This window comes from Betta splendens, chromosome 14 (assembly GCF_900634795.4).
Source record: "Betta splendens chromosome 14, fBetSpl5.4, whole genome shotgun sequence".
NCBI lineage: Eukaryota > Metazoa > Chordata > Actinopteri > Anabantiformes > Osphronemidae > Betta > Betta splendens.
Window position 1 is genome coordinate 4,784,684 of NC_040894.2, and position 24,881 is coordinate 4,809,564.

General features: G+C 46.1%; 1 protein-coding gene across 3 annotated transcripts; it reads left to right on the forward strand.

Annotated features, from left to right (window-relative positions):
- On the forward strand, positions 1-24,602 carry rxfp2a (relaxin family peptide receptor 2a). Of its 3 annotated transcripts, none has more exons than XR_003788089.3 (20): positions 1-490; positions 3,319-3,465; positions 4,756-4,839; positions 6,019-6,124; positions 8,681-8,752; positions 11,167-11,238; positions 11,419-11,490; positions 12,019-12,090; positions 13,531-13,605; positions 13,930-14,001; positions 15,363-15,434; positions 15,580-15,654; positions 17,494-17,583; positions 18,258-18,329; positions 18,418-18,647; positions 19,458-19,603; positions 20,511-20,606; positions 21,349-21,470; positions 21,770-21,988; positions 22,067-22,207. XR_003788089.3 is itself a non-coding variant. In XM_029172670.3 (20 exons), exons 1-20 carry the CDS (start codon positions 406-408, stop codon positions 22,327-22,329), a joined length of 2,289 nt encoding a protein of 762 aa, XP_029028503.1. In that variant the 5' UTR covers positions 4-405; the 3' UTR covers positions 22,330-24,602. The 3 variants fall into 3 exon arrangements, 2 of the variants coding, with proteins under 2 accessions (XP_029028503.1, XP_029028504.1); XM_029172670.3 differs by having other exon boundaries at positions 4-490; positions 21,349-21,517; positions 22,067-24,602; XM_029172671.3 differs by having other exon boundaries at positions 6-490; positions 17,512-17,583; positions 21,349-21,517; positions 22,067-24,602.
- The last annotated feature ends 279 nt before the right edge of the window (positions 24,603-24,881 follow it).

The window sequence follows — 24,881 nt, forward strand, 5'->3', positions numbered from 1 at the left end:
CACCTCCAGTAAATGACCGAGCCTCTGCACGAGAGGCGCAGAAATGAAATTCTACATGTTTGGCGAGGGTATATTTCAGGCTAGTGTGAACGAGTGAGTGAAAACGGGAGAGAGAGAGAGAGAGAGAGAGGACGAAGGCGCCGGGGCTCTGAGCGGAGCCTTCACAGAGAACGGGAGGACGGCGCAGAGAGGATGCGGCTGGTTTTGCGCACCCGCTCTCTGACTTTCAAAGCGTTCACTCCAGTCGATGCGCCCGGTGGATTTGGCCCAGTTTCCGTTTGACGTATTCCTCGTGTCGCGTGCGCTTCGTCACATTGGATCGTCCGGGTTTTTCCGCTCGCTGAACCGGTTCGGCTGTGTCGAACCCGCGGCTGTGCAGCGGTCTGCGGCATCTGCTGGAGCGACATGAGCGCAGGGAAACTTCGGAGCTTCACGATGAACGTACCTGTCATCATTTTGCTCATCCACCTGACCCAACCCGAAATTAAAGGTAAGAATATGTATGGGAACATTTTTAAAAAATAAAAATAAAAAAAAACACCTTTCTTAATATTAAACACTTAAATATTTCCGTGATTTGCAATGGTGATCAGTTTAATTTACACGCGCAACGTTTTCGCTACTAAAATTCATTTTAGTTCGTGTAACTTGTTCAGTGTTTTCGTCGCTGTCCAATCTATTATGTTCTGAATTATCATTGGGATTATTAATATCTAACAATATAATATCTGTATTTCAAGCCTCCGGGTTCAAATGTCACAAACAGTCTCTATTTCACGTGGTTTCCCTCCTCTCACCGCTGTGACTCATCCCTGTGCTCGTGTTTAAATTCACAGCTCACTCACAGTGTTTAAACAGCAGCATCATGTGTTACAACAATGACAAGATAAATGATTACATGTATTTTCTGTCCTTCTCACATGGTCCTGGTCCATTTGCACCTCTGGCTGGTTTACACTGCTGACTCAAATATATAAAGCACGACGCTAGGATAAAATCTTCCAAATATTATTGTAACAGAGCTCGAATCACTGTAACACATGCAGTTACAACAGAGTGGAGCGATGGAGGTTCTGTATTCAGACATTACACCTTTTGTTCTTTTCATCAATGAACCAAACCTTTTGTCTGATGGACTTTTCTGAGGCGTTAACGACGCTTCAGTCCTTTTTCATTTCTCTTTAACCCCGGCAGAGCAGAGCCACACTCCACTCACACATGAATGAGTGAGGAGGGAGGAGGCTCGACAGCGGTCCGGTGTTTAGTCCCTCTGACAGTGGCTGACGTTTGTCCGGTCAGGCCTTTAGAGACAGCGCCAGACGACTGCAGCTGCAACAGATACAATATCGAGACCGAAGACACAGATTCACACACAGATCAGAGGCAGAACGTGATTCAGCTGTTTTTCCTCATGGCTGTTACTGTAGTTTCCAGAGTGAATGAGTATCAGATCGCATGATTGTTTATGGTGAACAACGCTCCTTTAAAACTGTTTAATTGATCAAAGTCACCGATGAAGCGAAATCATTATCAGCATGAGGCGTCGGCGTGTTTCAGTCGCTGAAAGTCACTCTGGAGATGCAGCTGTGACGAGAGGATCACGTTCTGAAGGTTCTCAGGCCGAATCAGCCAAGAACTCGCCTTTCACTCTCTCCTTTCATTCGCTCAGTTTGGGTCTGTAACAAATTATGCTCATTTCAAACCAAAGGAAAACAATATCGAAAGCACTTGAAAGAAGTGGCTTCTAACTTATTTACAAGTCCATTCATTTATTCACAGCAGGCTGCAGGAAACACACTTTTCACAAAGGCCAAGGAGCTGAAGTCTCGATGATGATGTCACTCGTGATGTCACTCGCGGGAACAGCTGCTGCGCTTTCAACACCTGCAGCGCTGCATTAATGTGACGGTGACGAGGTTTTTAACCTTAAACATGCACAAGAAATGAGAAAATGCTGTGAACAAACAAGCTGTCAGACTCTCATCCGTCAGTATTTACTGCAGCTGCAGATCAGCATTTATTGGCATATAATAAATGACTGGTTCCACGCACGAAACTGACGATTGCTGTGAAGTCTGTGACGCTCAGTCCAACAAACACGTCCCAGGTCAAACCTCGTCTCGGGCTCTGTGGTCGCGGTGCCATGACAGTCACTTCTCAGGCACCAGCCGCTGCCTTGCTCATTGTGCTCCTTTTGTTAGATCGCACGGAGGATGAAACCAGACAGGGAAATAAGCAACAAGCGACGGCACCGATGAGTAAAACACAGCTTCTCCCAGTGTTTGACTTCGACCAGTAGTGGTGATTTCTGATCCCCTGTTACGCCGCTGTTGCTCCGTGACATAACATTAAGCAACTCAACCGCTCTCAGTTGTTTCACATGTCCTGATGATATATTGAACAGCTTCATTTGTAGGTAAAAACCGCCGATTGCCACATTTTGATTAATGACCGCTGGCTACAATGAACAGACGCTGCAGCCCATTAACTACATGTTGAGAAAGTGTCCTGGAGTCCGTCAAGTAAATATCCTCATTATCTGCTGAGCAAACAGGAAATGATGTAGTTGAACTCGGAATGAGCTGAACTGGTCTGAGGCCTGGAGCGAATGCTGCATCTGATGGAGACTGACTTTAGCTTGAGCAAAGACTGGGAACAGCGTCCATCTGCTCCTCATCATCAGTAGGTGTTTAAACCAAGTTTAAACTTAACTCTCTACGGACGCGTCAACAAATTGTGAGTTTGAAGTTTTTGCCAGTAATCATAACTTTAAAGGGCCTTGTGCAGTGAATAACACTGATCATCTCATCATCGTGACACCTGGTAGCGCGTGGGATTTATTAGCGACATTTGGGGCGAGTGCAGCTCGACTCTGCTCATTCATCAGGACTGATTCAAGGAGCACCGGACGTCTGAGGTCACTTGGCTTGAAAAAACACCCAGATCTCAGTCCGATCGAGCATCCAGAACCTACACGTCCTTCACAGCCAGGACCGGTTTTCCCAAAAAGGCCTGTTTGAAAGGTCCCAGTCGTTCAAGCGGAATCAGTCCGTGTTCTCTGTTTATTTCCTCCGGGCGTCAATGCAGCGGCTGGAAGACGAGCGCGATCATGAGTCCACGTCTGAATGGGCCTTTTGTGACAGCTTGCAGCTCCTGATCCCTTTACAGGCCAGATGCCAGAACGAGCCCAGCTGAAGCTGTGAAGAGTGACACAGTAGATGATCCAACGTACGACGCTGACGATGCTGAGTCAGGACGCACGTACACAGACCCTTCATCCGAGCGGTTGTTGACTGTGTCGCTCTCTCTCCTCCCCAGCGCTGGTGGCGAGCGGCGGCGGCGGCGGCCCAGACAGGTGCCCCCTGGGTCAGTTCCCCTGCGGGAACCTGAGCGAGTGCCTTCCTCAGGCCCTGCAGTGCAACGGACACAAGGACTGTGTGAACGGAGCGGACGAGCGGCGCTGCGGTGAGCGAACGCGCCTCCGCGGCAGGATGCGACCGCTTGTGCCCATTCACGCAGGAACAGGCTGCTCAGCGCCAGATCCGGGCCGAGCATCTTAACCAAACGCTCTGAATCAGGATGCTGTGAGGCCTGATGTTTGATCGTGTGCCGTGAACACACAGGTTGTTCTCACCTGCAGCCACATTTAATGTCAAACCAGCTCTGCAGGGCTCCGGTTGCTGACTGTCAAATCTCTTCAGTCTGTGTTGAAACAAGTCATTTTATTCCTATTACATTGTTTCCAGCTCCTTTGCTTTACAATAGCTGCCTGTGCTGCACATTTTCCCTTTTACTGACAATTCAGAGGGTTTAATACATTTAACACTAGAGAAACCACACAAATGCTAGTTCTCCTTCACATCAGCTCAGCTCGGACTAAATGCGACTTTCAGGGCGTTTTCTGAACCGGGCCTCGTTTGGTCCCTCACCAACAGTTTGCCGGAGGTGAGAACGTGCTCCGACCTCCGTCCAGTCGTTCGCAAAGTGTGAAGCGGCGCATTCCTGCCTGGTGAAACGCGGGATAATTAGCTTGATTACGAGGGAATGCCAGTTGTGCTGCATAACAATTTTTCTGTCACGGTGATATTCGCCAGTGCAGAACTCTGCATTCTCGCTGTGTTTATGTTCTCGTTCCTCGTTCTCACGGGACTCCTGCTGCTTTTTTTTTTTCACCCGCGACAGAAAATCGAATCGCGGATCGGGTTTCTCCGTTCTTTCACCCTAAACGGATGCTGGTTGGCCTCAGAGGTGCTGCTTTGTCCCTTAACGCCGCGTCAGCCAAGCCTTTTACCACAGATGAGGCCTGGGACTGAATGGATCTCTGCTCAAGCACATCACAGCCAACGTGATGAATGGCCCTATATATTCTACTGCCTCGTGTTCCTTTTGGTGAAGTTGAGCAATGCACAACTTCGGGTTTCACCTGTTTACTCAGGTCCGACTTATATTCACGTGTCTCACATGTCTGCATCACAGAGAAAATGGGATCCAGCCCAGTGCGTGAATCACAAAGAAACAGTCCTGAAACCAAATGTGAAGCTGTTTATGAGCCACAGCAGTTGGTGGTGTCATACCTGAACATGTGGAGCCTTTTAAGGGCCCCGGAAAAGCATCCAGACGGAGATTAGATCCGCTCCCTCTCGTCTGGGAGCATCCCTGCGGTGACCGGCGCTATCTCGTCCCCTGGACCAATCCGCACCAGGCTGGATCTTATCTGTGGCACATAAAACTAACTGCTTCTGTTCGGCTTTGCAGGAGACAACATCGGATGGGCCGACTTATTTGGCCGAACGCTGCAGAACCTGGGCCCGGTGGACCAGTACTACCTGAATGAGTGTTGTAAGTGTGTGTGTGTGCAGCACATACTGGTTTTGTTGATTATCTTTCTTTTTTTACATGGATTTAAGCTGAATATAATCTTTGATAATGAGCTTTATTACAAAAGATATCAGGGTGTTTGTTAAATGATAAGATAAAGAAAGTACATCAGCGCCTGGAGTTGATTAAGCATCTGAATATGCTGCAACACGGTTTCATTTATTGTCTGACACGCTCACACTCATTATCTCCAAACTACGAGAGCGCGGGGGTTTAAACTCCTGCTCCGTCGGCTCCTTGTGCTGTGGATGCAGCTCTTCTGGCTCCCAGTTACTGTAGGTGTCGTGATGCACGTGTCCCTTTGCATTGATGCTCTTCAGTTTATTTTAGTCCTCGCGAGTCTCTGCCTGTCGTGAGACCTGCAGCTTCTCTGTGTTTAACAGGAAGCTCCTTTTCCCTGATCGGAACCATGTGGTCCAGACCAGTGAGGCTGCTTTTACCTGAGCTTCAGTCAAAGTCTGAATTTCAGATTTGTTTAGTTCGTGTGAACATGCTGAACCATAAACGTGAGAGACAAAAATGATTAAGTGCCTTTTGAGGTCCACAGCAAACACCGTGGCCTTCATGTTCTTATCGCTGCCTCTCAGACGGCCTCAGGCCTCCGCTTCAAAGCCCCCCTTTATGTCAGGACGCTGAATCAGATGGCGAGTGGTTACTTTCAGGATCCGACTCCTTTTTCAACGTGTTTAATGAGAAGCTACAGACAATAACCGGTACGAGTGCAGCTCCGGCGTCTTATTGTACCTGTTGCAACAGGACTCGCTGTACGAAATAACAAGTTTCCTCCAGTAGCGAAGCGGAGGTGATAAAACCTAATAACTGGGATGTCATCCAGCAAAGAGACTGTTTCTAATTTTAATTAAGCTGAGGTGAAATCTAATATGTGCAGGTCGGCGATGCGAGGCCCAACAGATGTCTGCGTCTTCAAAAGACCATTAACCACGAATTCCTCCTCGTCACGCGTGTTTCCAGCGACACGCGTGTTTCCAGCGACACGCGTGTTTCCAGTGACACGCGTGTTTCCAGCGACACGCGTGTTTCCAGCGACACGCGTGTTTCCAGCGACACGCGTGTTTCCAGCGACACGCGTGTTTCCAGCGACACGCGTGCAGTAAGTGAGTGTGTTGTGTGTGTGTGCAGCGCTGCAGGAGTATCCAGAGAGCTGCGACTGCACGCGCACCGACGTGGAGTGTGTGGAGGTGGAGCTGCAGGACGTCCCTCGCCTCTCCCCCAACGTCACCTGGCTGTAAGTGTCCCGACCCGACCTGAAAGCAGCGGAAGTAATTGGACTTAATGAGATTCAGTCCCACCTGAGCGGTGTTTCCTCACTGGGCCGTGGAGCTGGTGACAGGACTTCACCGCCGTCCACCGCGGTCCCAGTTCGGCTCACTACCCCCCCCCCCCCCCCCCCCCCCCCCGCTCCGGTACCGTGGGCCCAGTGGACTGTGTTTGTTATTCTGTGCTGGTCACTGCTGCCTGCAGACTGATTGAAGGCGGACACCGGCCGTGATGGTTAATGGCTGGTTTATGTCTAATAATGTATGAGTGCTGTGAACACCATCATCAGCTTAATGAGCCCTGCTGTTTAACACGGAGGCAGCTAATGATGCAGGTGCTTTAATTCCGGGTCACTCGACTGTGTTCGGCGCTTTCTGGTCTCTCTCTGCTCTTCTGCGGCCTCGTCCTCATCCTCAGCCGTGACGAGGAGCTGGTTTGTTGTGAGGTCCGAGCTTCTGACTCAGCAAACACACGCACAAACTGTGGAACTGAGTGGAAACGCAGACACGTGCTGTTTTTCACATTTCAGCTCACACACAGATTGAGAAGAAAAAGTGTTGCGCATATTGATTTTTTCAGCTGAACTGAAACTGAAAATATGACAGAGAAACAGTTTTATTTTTCTGCTTAGCTGCTGCATTTCATATAATAAATATGAAGGAATAAATATTATTAAAGTGGTGGAAACAGATTTTCCACTTGATGGACATTAAAACGAGGCATTGAAGGATGATCTGGAGGAAAGGAGGCCATTGGGTCTTTTTTAAATAGCCTTTATTTGTTTTAAAGTTTCAGACTGTACAAAATTACCTTTTTAAATTTTAGCTACAATTAAATAATTGTTAAACCCATACTCTATTTTGTGAATGACTGAAACATTGAACCAATGTTTGCCACTACATTTGTTTTCCTGAGGCTTTGATCCGTGGACAACAGTCCGTTCATTCATCTGCAGTGATCATGACTCACTATCATGCTTTAGTCCTAATAAATGTGAGCTATATTTAACTTCTCTGCTAAAATCAGCATTTAACCTCCTCGACATCAGTCACGACATGTGGTCGCAATTTACATAAAACCCTAAATCCACTTCGGTGCCGTCTTTGATAAACATCAGACGCAGCGGTAAAACTCCCATAAACAGTCTTCTGCTGCTGCTTCTAATTCAATTTTGCTCATGATATTTGGTTCTAGTTGCTGATGTTCACATGCTGAACTATAATAAGTGTCATCAGGCTGTCAATGTTCTACTTTTATCCTGATGCACGCACACACACACACACACACACACACACACACACACACACACACACACACACACACACACACACACACACACACACACACTAATACATCTGATACATTAGTCCATTTCCTGTAACACACCTTCTCGCTAACGGACCTTCAGAGCCGGGTTCTAGTTCTCTTTACTCCGTGTCATGAAGCTCTCCGGGGCCTTGTCACATCCCATCACTGGTACAATGCCTGCATTACCTCAGCTTGAGCCTGGAGGCTGATTTTTAATATAAAGCACGAGGGCCATGATTAACTGCACAAAAGCAGCAATATAAATATTCTAAGTGCTTTCAAGGCAGTCGCTGCCTGTGGATGATGGTGATTAAACCATCAAGGGACGTTGTTGCTGTTTCACAGCAGTGGCTCTGATACGTCCGGGTCGCACGCTCTCATGTGTCACCGTTGTGGGTTTGTAAAACGATTTTCATTACGTCATGACATTAGGCACACGTTATGTTTGTCAGTTTTGTCAAGTGGAAGCATTGAATAATTATTTTGGTGCAACGGTGACAACACAAATAATCCGGGTTCATGCTATGTGCATGTTCCTGTCAGAACCGCCTGGTGAAGCACGACGGGCTGACTCTGGGTCGGCGCCGGTTCTGGTTCCTCCAGGCCGGAGCGCGTGGGCAGAAGCTTCAGCTTGTTGCTGCTAGAGACTTCAGGTTCTGCTGCCGCGTCGTCTTTTTATTCTGCGTCGTGTCGTGAAAAGGCTTTTTACAGCAGCTTTCAACAGTGTCAACACGAGCTGAGCCACATTTATTGGAGCCCATAAAACGCAGGGACATAAAGAATATCTGGATGTGGATTTGGAGCCGTCTTTGTCTCCGCTGAACATAATGGACCATGTTTTAGATTTTATTACTAATGTGTTTCACTGCATTGTGCGTCAGATCCATTCTGGTGTGTGAGTGGGCGTGTTGTCGGGTTAAACAAGCATTTAATCGTTTGTTTGCTCATTTTTCCTCTAATGCTGCATTATGTCGTGTATGACTCAGCGTTTTAGGAACTTTACCAAGTTCACATACTTTTACCTGAAAGTGCTGCGTGTTTCATCTTCTGACTCTGCCAACTTCTAATTGAGGAGAACCCTTTAGAAGCCATTTCAGAATAATGCAGCCGTGAGTCCGAGGCTGTTTATCACACGTCATCGTCAGATCTTTGCTCTGTTCTTTGTCTCCGGTTCGTTCCAGGAGTCTGTTTATGCTCATTGTGGTTTTTTTTACAGATCGTTGAGGAGCAACAAGATCCGAGTGCTGTCGGATTTCGTTTTCTCCGAATACTCGGCTCTACAGAGGCTGTGAGTATTTGTGCTCTTCATACATTCCGTTCCATTCCAATTTTATGAACAGGAGTGAGATTCAATCAAACAAAGGGTTTTTTACCACACAAAGCCAAAAGTCATAAATCAAAACAAAGTGCTTCAAATGCAGATGTAACGCAAGTGAGTAGAGCAGCAACATTAGCAAACAGCAAAGAAACAACAAATTGAAGCCAAATAACTTTTTTACAACCCATTTTATTACTAATACATAAAAGCAAAAGAACAAATTATTATCCAGGTAATAGATGAAGAAAGCAGCATTAGACATCGTTCATCATTCCAGCCTTAAATCCACCATTAAACTGATTTTCCATTGGTCATGTTTTCAATTTACTGCTTTGACAAACACACCAATAAAATGCAGCACGTTTGACTGTTTATTGCATCCACTCGTCCCGTAGCTCCGCTGCTCTCCTCACATGCCTGGATGAGGAGGTGGATTCAGGCCCGACTCATAAACGCTGCTGCTGCTGCTCGGAGGCGCCGACGGGAAGACGGGATTTCATTTTGGCACAATTAGCTTTTCTGCCCGACCAAATGTGGCTCATTTATTAAATATAGTTTGTTTCCGTGCTTTGCTGCGTTTGCCTGAAGGCTGCACCAGACAAACCGGGGTGATTTCACAGACTGAACTATGTTTCATTGGCAGAACTAAGGTCCTTCTCTTAAAGGCGTCATGTTAAGGTTTTTGGTTTATACTTGTTTTTATAGACTTGTCTGTTGCTGAATAACAATGCGCTGCTGGCAGTGGTTTTCATTACAGTAGCTTGTCTAGTTGACACATTAATATTGATGACACTAGGAACCATGCGACAGTTTAACAGCTGCAGAAACTGACCATTAGCTCATATCAGTGTCTGAGAAGACAGACGAGCCTCTAAATCAAGGCCGATCTAGTCCTCGCACAAGCAACAATCACTGCATGTGTTTAAGCACCTGAATCAATCATGACTAATACTTACACTCAGTAACTATACTGTACATGTGGTGCATCATTAGCTTTATCATTCATTTATCATTTATCATTTATTATCAGTATCAGTATAATTTATTTACTATTTATTTAAAATATTGAAATTAGAAATTCTTAGAGCTAGTGCTGCCTGTCACAGAAATAGTTTTACCGATGACGCTACAAAGATTTTGTTCTTAAGAAACTACCAGTTCAGTAAACTGACAAGCACCTGGGGTCATGACCTTTCACTACATGTCTCTAATTTATCCCGCCGCGTAGAGTCGCCCCACACACACACACACACACACACACACACACACACACACACACACACACACACACACACACACACACACACACACACACACACACAGAGTGTGTTGTTGTCCTGATTCCTCCCACTGACTGTAAGTGATGCTGGGGCCTGTTTTCAGTGTTTACTAGAATAAACAAAGACCGGATGATTTTTGTTTTTTTCTGCCAAGGACTCACTGAAAACATTTACATTTATGCGTTAGTAAAATAAATGTGCGTGTGCAGCGATGACTTATTCAGCATCCAAAGCATGTTTCTGGTGTTGATGGGTGGAGGTGGAGACGGACTGTGTGCTGAGAGCAGCCCGGCCGTCCAGTGTTTACCCTCTGTCTCTCCTCATTCTGTGCGTCTGGCACCGAAGCAAAGCGATAAGTAATGATAAAAACACTGGAGCTATCGTTCCTTCCACTCCAGCTTGATTGCACCGTGTCTCCACTGAATGATGATTTAACCTCTATTAATGATCGTAGCCCAGCAGAGATAGATGCAGTTTTAATCGCTTGTAATTAGCTGAGACTCAGCAAAAATGTGGCAAAGTTTTTCTTGATGTCTTGACTTTAAAATAATTTAAATACGTCATATTTTCACCACATCCTTCCAAAGGTTTGAGCTTAAACATGTTCTAGTTTTCTAAGACTAGCAATGAAGTTAAGGTTACGAAACTCGAATAATGAGTCGAAAATTGGTCGGATAATTGTAGCTGCCTTTGTGTTGTAGCTGGAACAACGCGGTCTGAGCCCAGTTCAGCATCTTTAACTGTTTGTTTAATGCTTCGTGATGTTTACAGCGGTCGAGTTCTGCACAGCCTCCGTTCACGTTCATTTCCACCTGACGTCAGGGTTTAATGACGCTCGTTTCTAGGCTCTAATGACAGATTGATGGTGGGCGGCTGTTAACGTGTCATCGTTTCCATGTGAGGAGCCGATTGTCCTCTGAAATCTAAGCTGGTGACTGAATTTAAGGCAGAATGAAATGATCACACAGGAGATGACAACAGGAGCTAATCACCTGACACGTTGAGTGTGTGTTTGTGTGTGAATGCTGCTTGAATGCATGAGAAAACCCACAGCCGCTTCAGATGAAGAACAATCCTAAGGTTTCCTCCTCCTTTTTTTTGCAGGTTCCTGCAAAACAACAGTCTCCAGTTCATATCTGAACACGCCTTCAGCGGCCTGCACAGCTTAAAGAGGCTGTGAGTACCAAGCTCGGGTTATTATTATCTTCAAATGTTCCCAATGAGCTTTTGGCTCAGGTGTCAGAAGGAAATAATCCGAGACGGATAATAATGGTGTTTTTTATCACCCAGAGGATTCACGGTGTCAGATGATAAATCAGTGAAATGACAGTAAGATGTCGACGCTTCTCCTTTCAGGTTCCTCAGTCAGAACCTGATCTCCTCCCTGAGCCCCGGCGTGTTTGGGGACCTCCATCAGTTGGAGTGGCTGTAAGTTGCACCTACTGTATGTGGGAGGATGACAGCGTCATTGTCGTGCTCCTTTTTTCTATACGTGGATGTTCTGGAATGTCCTTAATTTGCTGTTTGCCCTCCTGGGAGCGCCCTCCGTCGCTGCTCTTAACGGGAGCTGCCCAAGAGCTGGGAAAGCTGCTCGGGCGCGGCCGCGGCCTTCGATTCGCAGCAGCTGCGTGATTTGAGTCGTGCGCTGTGTCCAAGGCGCATTCCGGTGTAGTGTACCGTGAGAAAATTAACTTGTCATCACGCAGAGGGGTCATTATTTGCCAGACTCACACTGTGCGAGCGCCGCAGCGGGCCGGGTCAGCTGATGTCAACTCTATGCAGAAACCAAAGGACGCAGTCACAGCAACCAGCTAAAGTGAAATAACACAGAATAGAAGCGCTCAGGGGCTTTAAACAAGGAGCCTGGGTGAGATTCAGCCCAGAGGGAAGTTAATCATGCATCTTTAAGGCCGGTGGCTGAACTTGGTGTAATTGTAAATATCTCTTTTGTTGCAGGATGTTGGATCATAACCCACTAAGCAGCTTGTCCCAGGACACGTTCATTGGCCTCCAGTCTCTCATGTACCTGTGAGTTGGCTTCTTTAACATATCTTCACAACCCTTTTCTAATCTCAGCTGACTCCCGTTCGTCTAAAGCCTCTGCGGCGACAGCGACGGGAGCTTTTGCTGCACTTTTCCTCCGGCCTCAGCGTGTTTGCGCTGTCAAACGGCTAAAGACTAATGTTCAGGTTTTGGCCCCTCATTAGCTGCTCGGCTGTGCTGGGGTGTTACAGCTGTTACTGTGCTTCCGTGAGCACCGGGGCCCGTTGGTCCACTCCAGTGTATTTACAGGCCACTTTTCAAGCGACAGGTGCCTTCCAGCGCCTGTTCTCCAGCGTTCCTTGTCAGCCTCCTGCCTCCCTGACCTGCTTCAGTCAGACCTCGTTACTGTTGGTTGCAGAGCAGCACTGGAGTATTGTTCCCTCGCCCCCTGACGCCCGTCTCACCCGTCAGCTCTTATTTATTGCCCCACTTTGACTTCACTCTTTCCACCTTCTCAGCGAATGTTCCTTCAGTGTTTACGCTGCAGAGATATAATGTTTGTAGACAGGCTGCACCTCGCAGACGCGACCGTGCCACTCTCTCGTACCGTTTCTCTTTTCACCTACTGAATTTGGGCAGAGTCACTCGTTCCTGGACTCAAAGATCCTGAAGTTTATTTTCATTCTGGAAACTAAAGCAGCTCAAATTTGTGAACGACTCACAACCAGAAAAAGCTGCACCTCTTCTTCCTTCACAGCCTTGAAACCGCATCATTTGATTCAGTCTTTCTGCTCCTGCTGCTCTCTTCCCAGGATCTGAGCTTCAACCACTAACTCTGGGTTAAAGGTTATTTTGAAGGGATTCATTTGGACAGCAGGCGATCGTTGGCCCATAGCTGCTCCGATGCAGTGTTTGTGGATAACCAGCAAACTGTTCAGACGCTGCCACTCAGCGATGATCAGTTCAGCCGCCGGCCTGATGGACGGACGCTTTCCAACGCCGCCCACCCAGGACCTGCTCAGTGCACTGCCCTGGAACTGGAAGCTCTGGAAGCAGCCATTTGCTGATCGTCATAGTTGAGAGTTAGATAATGAATCATAGGACTGGAACGTCTGTTTTTCTTTAATAGAAGAGGCTTTAATAAGTGGAAGCTGGTAAAACCGCTTTAATGGATGAACTAATGAACCACAGTAACTGCAGCAGTAGTCATTCAACGTGAGTGTTGGTATTGAAGTGGTTCTCGCAGACAGTGATGGTTCTCCCCGGTTCAAAGACACTGGTTTATTTATTTATATTTGTGGCGTTTTTACCATTCTGACTTCTCTTTTCCTGGACTCTAACTGTGCAGCCGTTGCCTCATCTTTTGTGATTCTGGTCATTTATCTACGTTTTGTTTCCAGGGACATGGCTCCGACAGTGAGTCATCCGTCCTCCTGCCCTGCAAAGTTTAATCTCCGTTGTGCAACGCTTTCTCCCCACTTTTAGGTCCATGGTGGATATCTCGCTGCAGCAGCTTCCTCAGCCCAGCTTCTGTCAACACATGCCCACGCTGGACTGGCTGTGAGTGCGCTCCGACACTGACTCACACTGTGTGTGTGTGTGTGTGTGTGTGTGTGTGTGTGTGTGTGTGTGTGTGTGTGTGTGTGTGTGTGTGTGTGTGTGTGTGTGTGTGTGTGTGTGTGTGTGTGTGTGGACAATGACTCAGAGCAGAGGACACTGAAGGTCCAGCAGCACAGACCAGATGCTTCTGATAACCAGCTCCAGCTCCACATATTTCACCTCTTACATTTTAATTCATCTGTCACCAGGTCATCATCAGCACCAGACGCTGTTACTCTGTTACTCGCTCTGTACCCTACTGTTTGTCCTTTCTGCTGCTTCCAGGGATCTTGAGGGAAACCAGATTCAAACCATCAACTACTCCATACTGAAGACCTGCAGCAAGCTTGAGGTTCTGTAAGTAACTTTATTAATGTTTGAATATGTTCAGCATTTTAAGTCATAAAAATTTAATAATTAATTACCTAAATAATTCATTTGTTTCTTTGCTTGAATGAAGTACACAAACGATGTCAGACTTCTGTCACCGCCATCACTAATATGGCCTTTAAGTACAATGCAAAGCTGTTGTGAATTATTATTATTGAGTTGCAACCACGCGTGTTTAAATAAATAATGATCACTAAAAGTAAATCTTGTACACGAACTCTGAGAAGTTCGAATTCGCCTTCAGACCCTCTGGTGCATAAACACAAGCTGTTTTTCATGTTCTCGTTCGGTTAAATATTTAACGTTCATCTTCCTTCTGCTCGACCTTATTGAGCAGCAACAGTTTGTCATCGACTGAGTTGAATGACTTTATGTTTAAACTCTGAATTCTTATGAGATTAGTGGAGTAAATTGGTGCATTTTCACCTAAACTCTTATAAATGTGTTCTTCTTTTCAATCTCACGCACACGTCTCACCTCCAGGTCCTGACTGACAGGAACCGCAATCAAAGTTAGCTTGAACTAAACATGTGAGTTCCTTAACGGACAAAGGAGCCCGATTTTACCAGTCAGAGGTTCTCAGCAGGGAGAACGGGCCAGTTAGAACCTTCAGAACCGTTTATAAACCTCGCTGGGTTTTATCTGTCTTAAATTAGATGTACCTTTGTTCCCCAGAGATAAATTCTCTGAACTGCAGGATGCGCCTCACGCACACACACACACGCACACGCACGCACACACACACACACACACACACACACACACACACACACACACACACACACACACACTGAGCCGCTGGCGTGTGTGATTGTCATGCTGTGCCTCTCTGGCCATGACGTGTGTGTTTTTCATTTTTAACGCTCCACGTATTTGGCCTCGTGTTTGACTGGAGACATTCTGAGTTATATGTGACACGGCGAACGCTGTGTTCAGAGTCACGTGAAGCCTGAGCATCTCCACTAACGCCTGTCACATGCAGCATGACTTCCACCACGTGCAGCGTATTATTCTGACAGCACCTCACATTTAAGTGGCATTTCATTATTACAGCCGACAAACCAAGGAATCCAGACGAAGACGAACTGGAAGCGAACGTGCATTTTCCTCTGCAGTGTTGGCTGCTGCTTGATAGTGAATATGTTGAAGTGTGTGGACAGCTCTGAGCTGTGAGGTGACACTAAGCCAGCGATAATGGAGGTAACTTTGTGGAAACTGGGAGCCGTAGGTTCAGAGGCTGCAGCAGATCAGATTGCATCCGGTCCCAGCAGGGCTCGGCCTCGTTGGCCCACGGTGGCTGATCTGTGACCATGCTCCGTCCTGTGCAGATTACTGATGGACAACAGGATCAGAAGAGTCCCTGAAAACACCTTCCAGTCTCTATGGAAACTGGCCGAACTGTGAGTAGCAACAAAAAACCTCTTTATCTGTCTCGTTGTGACCAGTTTGGACCTTGACACTGCGAATCGAAAAGAGTTAGCGAGAAGAAAAGTGAAACATTAGCTTTTTTTTAACTCCTCGTTTCTACTTTTTATGTGAATCCAGGAATCTGTCCAGCAACAGGATCAGGGAGCTGCCGAAGAACACCTTTAAAAGCCTCTCCAAGTCCCTCCTCAAACTGTAAGTGTCTGACAGTCGGCTGCAGGAGAGGTGTGTTCCATTATGTGAGGGCTGCAAGAGGCGGAGATTGGGCCCATATTGAGTATAAAACACTTTAGGGAGCTCAATTTTTGAGGTTGCATTCAGAGAACATGACTTTCCTGACTGTTAATGTCTTCCCCTGGATGGAAAGTCAGACCACTGACGACTGGCCCTGCTGTCACGGATGAGATTACACCCCTGTTAAAGCAGGACCCCCGATGCTTCATAATGTGAACCCAGGTTCACTGTGTTTCTAGCATTAGACACGTTCTTTAATGTAACCTGTAACATTTTAGTGGAGCTCTTTGAGTAAAGGATGTTATTACGTTATTATGTAGCGAACATTTAGCCACTCGTTCCCACAGAATCAACCTGAGCAGCTGTTTCTGGCAATAAATGAATAACAGAAACGATGAATCGGCTGTTTATGATGGAACCTTCATTCTTCCATCAATGATTAGGAGACAATTGTGCAGGCTTTAAAATGAGTCTACTCCAAAAAGAGACATCCAAGTCAAAACATGTGTTAAGAATTCACTGGAAATCAGTGAAAAAGCCTGGAGTCGGGTTAGAAGGCTGGAAGTTGGTCTCTCTTCAGATGCTTTATGAGGTGTAATTGAGAGACGTGTCCTGGTGTTTCTCCATCTTCCGTGGTGCTGCTGTGGGTCGGTACCGACAGAACTCAGCATCGCCCTGTAATAATCAGAACCCTGCTCCGTGGAGGCTTTGTGCCAGACAGCTGCCTTCCTGTGGAGCGTGCACGTTTGTCTCACACCCACAGAACCGGTGGTTCTGTGGGTGTGAGCGGATGCTCCGACCCACCGGGCCGCTCCGTGACAGACCGGTGCCCTGTGAGCGGCTCCGGCGTGAGAGGAAACTGAGCCTAACAGCTGGATGGGAAGGATGCTTTTAAAGCAGCCAGTGGAGTCAAATAGTCCTTTCTGCTCGAATCGAGTGATTTACTGAGATAAACTCCCACAGTTTGTTCAGCCTGAACCTTCACAGGAGAAAAGAACAACATTAATCAGCTCCTTGTCACTCGCTCGTTGTCTCTGCCGTCGTGAGTTATTCGGCCTCGCAAAAACCTCTCAGGCAGTTTGGGTTTCACAGAGCGTGTCAGCGCTTCATGCCCCCACGGAGAAGACCTTCACCGCGCTAACGCTAAGCTAACGCTCCGGCCCAGATAACGATGAGCTCGTCCACCACACAGAACAGCACGGAACCGAGGAGAGCGGAGCACATGGGCTCGTTGCCAAAGCAGCCTTCGTTTCTATGGGCAGAACAGTTCTAAGTATTTTCCAGGTCTGAGACTGAACGGAGAGATGGATCTATCTGCACTAGACTCATGCAGCTTCAGACTTAAGTCAGTTCCTGTGTTTGAATTAAAGCTGCCAGAAGGTTGGAACAACACAAGGCGCTGGTGACATTTAAAACAATACCAACATCATATTAAGGGTTTGAGTCTTTAGTCAAACTTCTTTTGTTTTTTTATACTGCATTTAATCTGTGCATGAACTACACAAACTCCCAGTGTCAGCTTTACTTATACATAAACTATAAAATAATCAAGTGCAGTCAGACACAATATTTTCAAATACAGACACAAATTCCTGTAAGACACAGGAAACGTTGTGGCCACAGTTTGCTGTATATTGTTGTTTAAAGCTTTGTGTAGCACGTTGTGCATCAGGTGTCTGTGACAAAGCAAACTAGGAATCTGGAAAGTGTTTGTTTTCTACTTTAATCCCAAACAAAGACGATGTGATTTACTTTCCCGTCTCGCATCTAATCCTGACGAGCTTCACTGACTTCGTCAAGGTCTGTTTCTTGTTGCAGAAACATCTCCTATAATCCTCTTCTCCGAGTTCACCCCACCCACTTCAGCCATCTGACACAGCTCCAGTCTCTGTGAGTGCACACACACGCATGCACACCTGCACACACACACACACACCTACACACGCACACACACACCTGCACACACACACCTACACACGCACACACACACCTGTACACACACACACACACCTACACACGCACACACACACCTGCACACACACACACACACACACCTACACACGCACACACACACCTGCACACACACACACACGCACACACACACACACACACACACACACACACACACACACACACGCACACACACACACGCACACACACACACATATGCACGGATGCACGCACACCTGCACACGCACACACACACACACACACACACACACACACAAGCACAGACACACACACGCACACACACACACACACACACACGCACACACACACACACACACACACACACACACACCTACACATATGCACGGATGCACGCACACCTGCACACGCACACACACACACACACACACACAAGCACAGACACACACACGCACACACACACACACACACACACACACACACATATGCACGGATGCACGCACACCTGCACGCACGCACACACACACACACACACACACACACACGCACACGCACACACACACACACACACACACACACACACACACGCACGCACACCATGGACCTGCATTCGTTGACACCTCTGCTTTTTCCAGGGCCCTGGAAGGCATAGAGATTCCAGACATTCAGACAAAGATGTTTCTGCCGATGATGAATCTGTCCCACATGTATGTATGAACCTGTATAATGTGTGTGTCGTCTCCACACCGGAAGCAAACCACCCCTTCCACTTCACATTCTCCCTTTGCTGCCCAGATACTTCAAGAAGTTCCAGTACTGCTCCTACGCGCCCCACGTCAGGTCCTGCAAGCCCAACACCGACGGCATTTCGTCCTTCGAGGACCTGCTGGCCAACATAGTGCTGCGGGTCTCTGTGTGGGTCATGGCCTTCATCACCTGCTTCGGCAACCTCCTCGTCATCGGCATGAGGTCGCTGATACGAGCTGAGAACAATCTGCACGCTGCCTGCATCAAGGTCCTCTGCTGTGAGTGAGCGCCGAGAGGCCCCGTTCGCTAAACACAACATTCATCATCTTTGCACCTCATGTGACAGAGGAGCAGGGCCCGTCCCAGATCTCTGGGTCCAGAGCCTCTGTTCTGCCTGTGCTGCTGGTTACAAGCCTCTCAAGCGCTTTCCTCCGCCGTAAAATACTTCTTTGTGTAGTTATAAGCCTTGAGGGCGAATTCTTATTAGAAAGAAGGAACTGGTAAACTTCAGGCTTAAAGGAGTCATTTAAGCTCAACGGCTTTTATTAGTTTAAGAAGTGTTATTGCTTTTTGATTTTTGGTGAGTAATATCTCCTTAGAGCAGTGAATATACACAACTCCTCCAGTCAATTATCTTTGTTTTTTCACAGTCACGGGGACTCAACTGAATTTTACAGACATTTTTATGGGCTTAATAACATATAGCACAGAGCAGGAGGCTGGTTATACAACTAATACCGTACTGTTTGCACTCTGAAGGTGCGTTTTAGTGGGAAATTAATGAAGCGTCACCTTCTTCTCTTCTCCTCTCTGTCGCTACACATCGTTGTCTCCCATCTGCTTTTGTTGTGTTTCGCCTCAGCTCTTTCTTTCCTTCCATCTCCTGCCACTATGACCTCCGCTGCCAGTGCCACTTGCTCCTTTTCCTTTCTGTCCACCCACCACCACAGCCATTTTAGGAGACTGGGCTCCATTGTCCTCTGCTTTCTCACCTACATTCAGAACGTCTCTTAAACGTTATTATAAATTTCTTTTTAATGAACCCACAGTCTGTGACCCAGCCCTTCTCTCTCTCTTCTGGCCTTTAGGTGCAGACTGCCTGATGGGAGTTTACCTGTTTTTCGTGGGAGTGTTTGATGTAAAGTTTCGTGGGCAGTACAATCGCAACGCCCTGTTATGGATGGAGAGCATGGAATGCCGCACCATTGGATTCCTGGCCATGCTGTCGTCAGAGGTGACACAGATTAATACCCAACTCACACCCACACTTACGTAAACACAAATGCAAAGGCTGCTGATGGGCTTATTTCTAAAATGGACCCTGTGACTCAAACTGAGCTGTGATCTTGGCTGTGAAGGAACTGTTTCCATTGTTGAGGCTGTCAGTTGCACTTACACAGTCTTAAATTCTGCAGATCGTGCCCTGTTACTGACCTGAGACCAGCTGCTGCTGCTTCTTTTCTTATTTTGTAAGACAACAATTTTGCTAAAGCCCCTTAATTTTACGATGATGCTATATTTAACACGTTGCATCAGGATGAATCAAGAGATGCTGCAATTATTTGTTTTCCTTTCACCAGTTGAGATGATTCAAGGGTCTGATGATCCAAAGCCTTTGTTTAATTTGGAGGTTACTGTGACGCTTTTCAGTGGAGTCGAGGCTTTTTTGTGAAACTATAAAACCAGCTGGCAGCACTTAAATCAGTAGTCATAAAAACAGTGGTTGTTGTAAATTGGTTAAGTGTTTTACTAATTATTAGGTGCTGCTTCCTGCAGATCTTTATGGTTGAGCTACATACAGTATATTAAACTGCACTAACTGACTCATTACATATTAAACACCTCTCATTCGGAGGCTACGGGCACATAAAGTGCAGTTCCACTTCACTGCTCTCATGAATGTGAGAAGAACGTTTCCTAAGCTAATAAGGTTATAAACAAAGCTAAACACTACGCAGAGAAGGAAATAATTTCCATAAACAAGTCACGAGGCATTAGTGTCAGTAACTTTAAGGTTCATATGTGTCCACCCTGAGTGTGAAGCAATAAATGTATTAACATAACTGATTTCTATGTGGAGGGGGAGATGATGATTGCATTTATTAGTCGTATCCCTGAGGTTGGTATCATGTGTTTTTTAGGTCTCTGTTCTTCTCCTGACTTACCTGACTCTGGAGAAGTTCCTGGTTATTGTCTTCCCCTTCAGCAACCTGCGTCCGGGGAAACTTCAGACCGGAGTGAGCAACACGTTCGTCTGCGGAGTGAATTATTTTGATCTAAATGTTTTGCATCATTTCCATCTTCACCCTTTTAAGTAGGAACCTCCTACACTTAAGCCAGCGGAACAATTTAACACTTGTATTGTGAAAATCAGGGTCCTAAAAATAACCAATATACTGACTAGAGGTGCTGCATCACAGCTTGGGCTCAGACGGGATTTGTGAAGGCAGCTTTATTTTTAGACGACTGCAGAAAGCAGTGAAAATGACTTGGCGCTGATTTGATGGCAACAACTAAGCCGGAGTAGCCTGCTGTCAGCTGATGCACCGGAGGCGTGTGAAAACACCTCATTAAAGCGTCTTCATCAAGATTAATGATCCCAATAATGATCCCACAGTGCTACTGTATGTCACATGTCGACCACTGATGAAAGAAACCAAAGTCTGGGGGGAAACTCCCGGATCCGATGTTTTCAGCACAGTGAGCACAACGTGTGGCTGCTCCAGTGCCTTTCTGTTCGAGGGCAGAGTCACAGGGAACAGCTGTTCTTCACAGCATACAAACACAAACACGGCCGGGTCTGACTGGACCTGGGTCCCTGCACTGTGTGCAGGCTCCGCCACCTACTGTTCGCTCAGGGCGACTCCAACCTGAGCGTGTCAGCTAAACATCTGGCGTGAGCTCAGGTGAAACCATGTTTTGTTTTTGTGCTAGTGTGACAGAAACCCTCCTAACATGCAGTGTCTGTTGTCCTGGAAGGTGGTGCTGGCCTCGATCTGGCTGCTGGGCTTCATCATTGCTGCCGTGCCCCTGATGAACGAGGACGTGTTTGGGAACTACTATGGACGTAACGGGGTCTGCTTCCCTCTGCATTCTGACAGGCAAGAAAAACCTACAGCCAAAGGATATTCCACAGGGATATTTCTGGGTAAAATGAATTCAATTATATGTTTTAACTAACTACATTATTTTGATTTTCAGCAGTTAAAACCGTCTTAATCCCATTCCATCAATTAGCTCCAGCTGTTAAAGGCCATTAGACGGAAGCTGAAGCCGTTTCAGGCTCCGTCGCACTGCATTTAACAGACTCTGACAGCACGGCGGCAACGGTTCTGTGCTTTGACGGGACTAATTCCAACTTGTGGAATCCAAAGCATTGTTACGCGTGCGCTTTCTCTAGGTCTGAACCTGGTGGCGTTCCTGGTGATCGTCTGCTCCTACTGCAGCATGTTCTACTCCATCTACAAAACCGGCATCAATGCCACGGACCTGAGGAGCCGGCTGCACAAAGACGTGGCCGTGGCCAACAGGTTCTTCTTCATCGTGTTCTCTGATGCCCTCTGCTGGATTCCTATATTTCTGGTGAAAATCCTCTCACTGTTGGAAGTGGAGATACCTGGTAAGTAGATGTTTTAGCTGTCCACAGTTTTGCTGTTTGAATCCATTCATCATGTCATCTGCTCCTGCTCTCCCTTAGGCACCATCTCCAGCTGGGTGGTCATCTTCATCCTCCCCATCAACAGTGCCTTGAACCCCATCCTCTACACTTTGACCACCAGCTTTTTCAGAGAGCAGGTGGAACTTTTACTCTGCCGCTGGCAGAGAAGACACGTGTCCAAAAAAGACCGCAAGAGCCTCACGTCCTCCACGACCTTCATGGACGCGTCGCGCGCCTCCTGCTGCCAGTCGGCCTACCTGCAGCGGGTGACTCTGAGCGGCGCCGATCCCCGCTACGCCTGAGGGAACAGGAAGCACGGGCAGAACAGACTGACATTATCATGCTCTGACATGCTTTACAATCGTAATAATGACTATTACGTCCAACGCTGTTTACAACCGCCCTCATACATGAACACGCACCCACATCAGGGCTGATGTCTGGTTTAAGGAGCCAACGGGAGGATGGAAAAAGCCATGGATCAAAGCATCGACCTAATGATGGACGGATGAACCTTCTACCACTGAGCTGCAGCTGCTCCTACGCTAAGACATTTTATAAGGTAGATAAGTGGGAAGAAGAGGAATAAATACCAGCATTTATCAGTTCATCTTCTTCCTTAAGGAGAAAGCTCTTAGACATTATATAATTAACTCTATATTAAATATGAAGTTAGGTAAAAAGGAGAGGGGGAAACTGGAACAAATGCTGCTCAGTTTGGAGTGACTGAAGTGAAGATGAGGCTGAAAAAGGCCGTTTTGAAGGCGATGACTCTTTGATTGCACTTGACCTAGCACTTAGGCGTTGTTTATCAAATTATAATGCTGGAAATGTGTCAGTGGCTGTATTCGGGTTAATTAATGTGCATATTAACAATGTCATATTTAAAATTCAAATGCAAAAATCCAGCTTTGCTTTTTCAAGTGTCATCCGTCAGGTAAAAAGCAAAAGCAGCATCTGCTTCACATTGTTCCAAATGAGAGGGCGGTGATCTGACGCTGCCTCCCAGCAGACGATCTGGGTTTGCAGCGTTCACACGCGTGTGTTCCTTTAAGCCCACAAACGTCCTGATGTTTCAAGTGTGAGTGTGTTTATTTATAACATCTCTTTCTGTTTTGTTCTCATTTGATCTCCTCTGTCAGCTGTTGGCTTCAGTAACTTGACAGTTTTTTTGATTTAAGCTAGAATTCTGCTTTTGTCCAAAAGGTAAAGGTACAAATAAAGTTTTGAAAGGAAGGGATTAGCATTTTAGCAGATTTGGTGTTAATAATGGAACACACACTTATTGTTCACACTAAGCTAATAATAAATGTTTGTTTATAACCATGTACAATTTTTATGAATTTGTATTGAATAAGATGATAAAGGCAAGTGTTTCTTTTCTGCCACAAACATTTGTTATGGATACAATTTAAACTGAGCCATTGCAACTTAAGAATGTCAAAAAGTCAAAACGCTAATCACCAATGTAAAGGCAACTACATTTTACCCTCTGACTGTTTCATGTATTATATATAATCCTTCAGCATTCAGAGTATAAACTGATGCCATTTTGGCCATATTTCAGAAATAATGGGTCTAGTTTGTAATTGTATTTCTTTCTGAAGGTTTTTTGCATTTATTTTAAAGCACGTACTGGAAATGAAATGTTAGAAAATCTTCACTGTTCAGTAGATTATAAGTGGAGCATTACTAAAATACTCCAAGACGTATGCCCTGCAAAAAGGACCCCAAATCCGATAAAATAATGGTCCAAGTGCAAAAGTCTATGTGTGCCTACACAGAGGTTTATGGCAGGACATCACAGAGGAAACAGCTGCTCTCATCACTGTGTAACCAATGTTTGTCAAAGACTCTAGTGTTTGCAAGAAGCCAGGATTCCTTTAGAAGAACATGAAGCTAAGTACGGTTTACGTGCCACTGTCCACCAGCTAAAGGTCAGCAAAGGTTTGTCTGATCAAAGCGCAAAAGGATGCAGTGGACTGAACTCTGGTGGTCTTTCAGTGCATCTGAGAATAAGAATTGTCAAAGAATGTTGTGAGAGTTTGGCTGTGCAGCTAGTGGAAGAATGTTTTGAAGTAATTGCTGCTGTTTTTAAGCTCCTGTTTACTTTTTTACATTTTTTAAGCACAAAACTAATTGTTGTTGAAGGTTCCACAGTTTTTTATTCCTATGGTGTCTGTTTTTGTTCATAACATGGTTCCTCACCAAACTGGACTTGATTTCATTTCATACATGTAAAATAATTTCACTCATCATCTCAAAACAAAACAGTTCATCAGTTCTGTTTTGCTGTGTGTGAGTCAGACGTCACCTGGACTGTTAACTCTGGTTCATGTTTCTATTTATACTTTTTATACTGATATATGTGTATTATGTGTTTGTTTTCATTGCCCTTCAACAGCTGCTTTAATCAGTGATTGTCATCAAGGACCAGGAAGATGTGCATGGGCTTGGTTTTGTATATTATTTGGTACAGGGAAATGTCTTGCCAGTGTTTGCTCTGTAAGTCATTGTATGTTGGTGACTTCTGTGTTTACCATTTTCTAAAACAATTAAAAAAGAGACTATTTTGTGTTTTGTTAATGCTGCCAATGAGTAGGAACATACGGCTTCAACGAAGTTGAATAAAGATTGAAATAACCTTTAATATTTGCTCAGAACAATACTGGAATCTGAGCTTAAAGGAGGAGAAGCGAACATATCATATCAGTATTTGTGCAGCTGCGAGTGTAAAACGTGTCCGCAACGTGTATTTTCTGTTTTTGTTAAGAGCCTTTCGTCCGTTGAACTGGCCGCACCTGCGCCTCTCAGCATCCTTCCCTGGCAGGTGTCCGCCTTCGCACTAAGACGC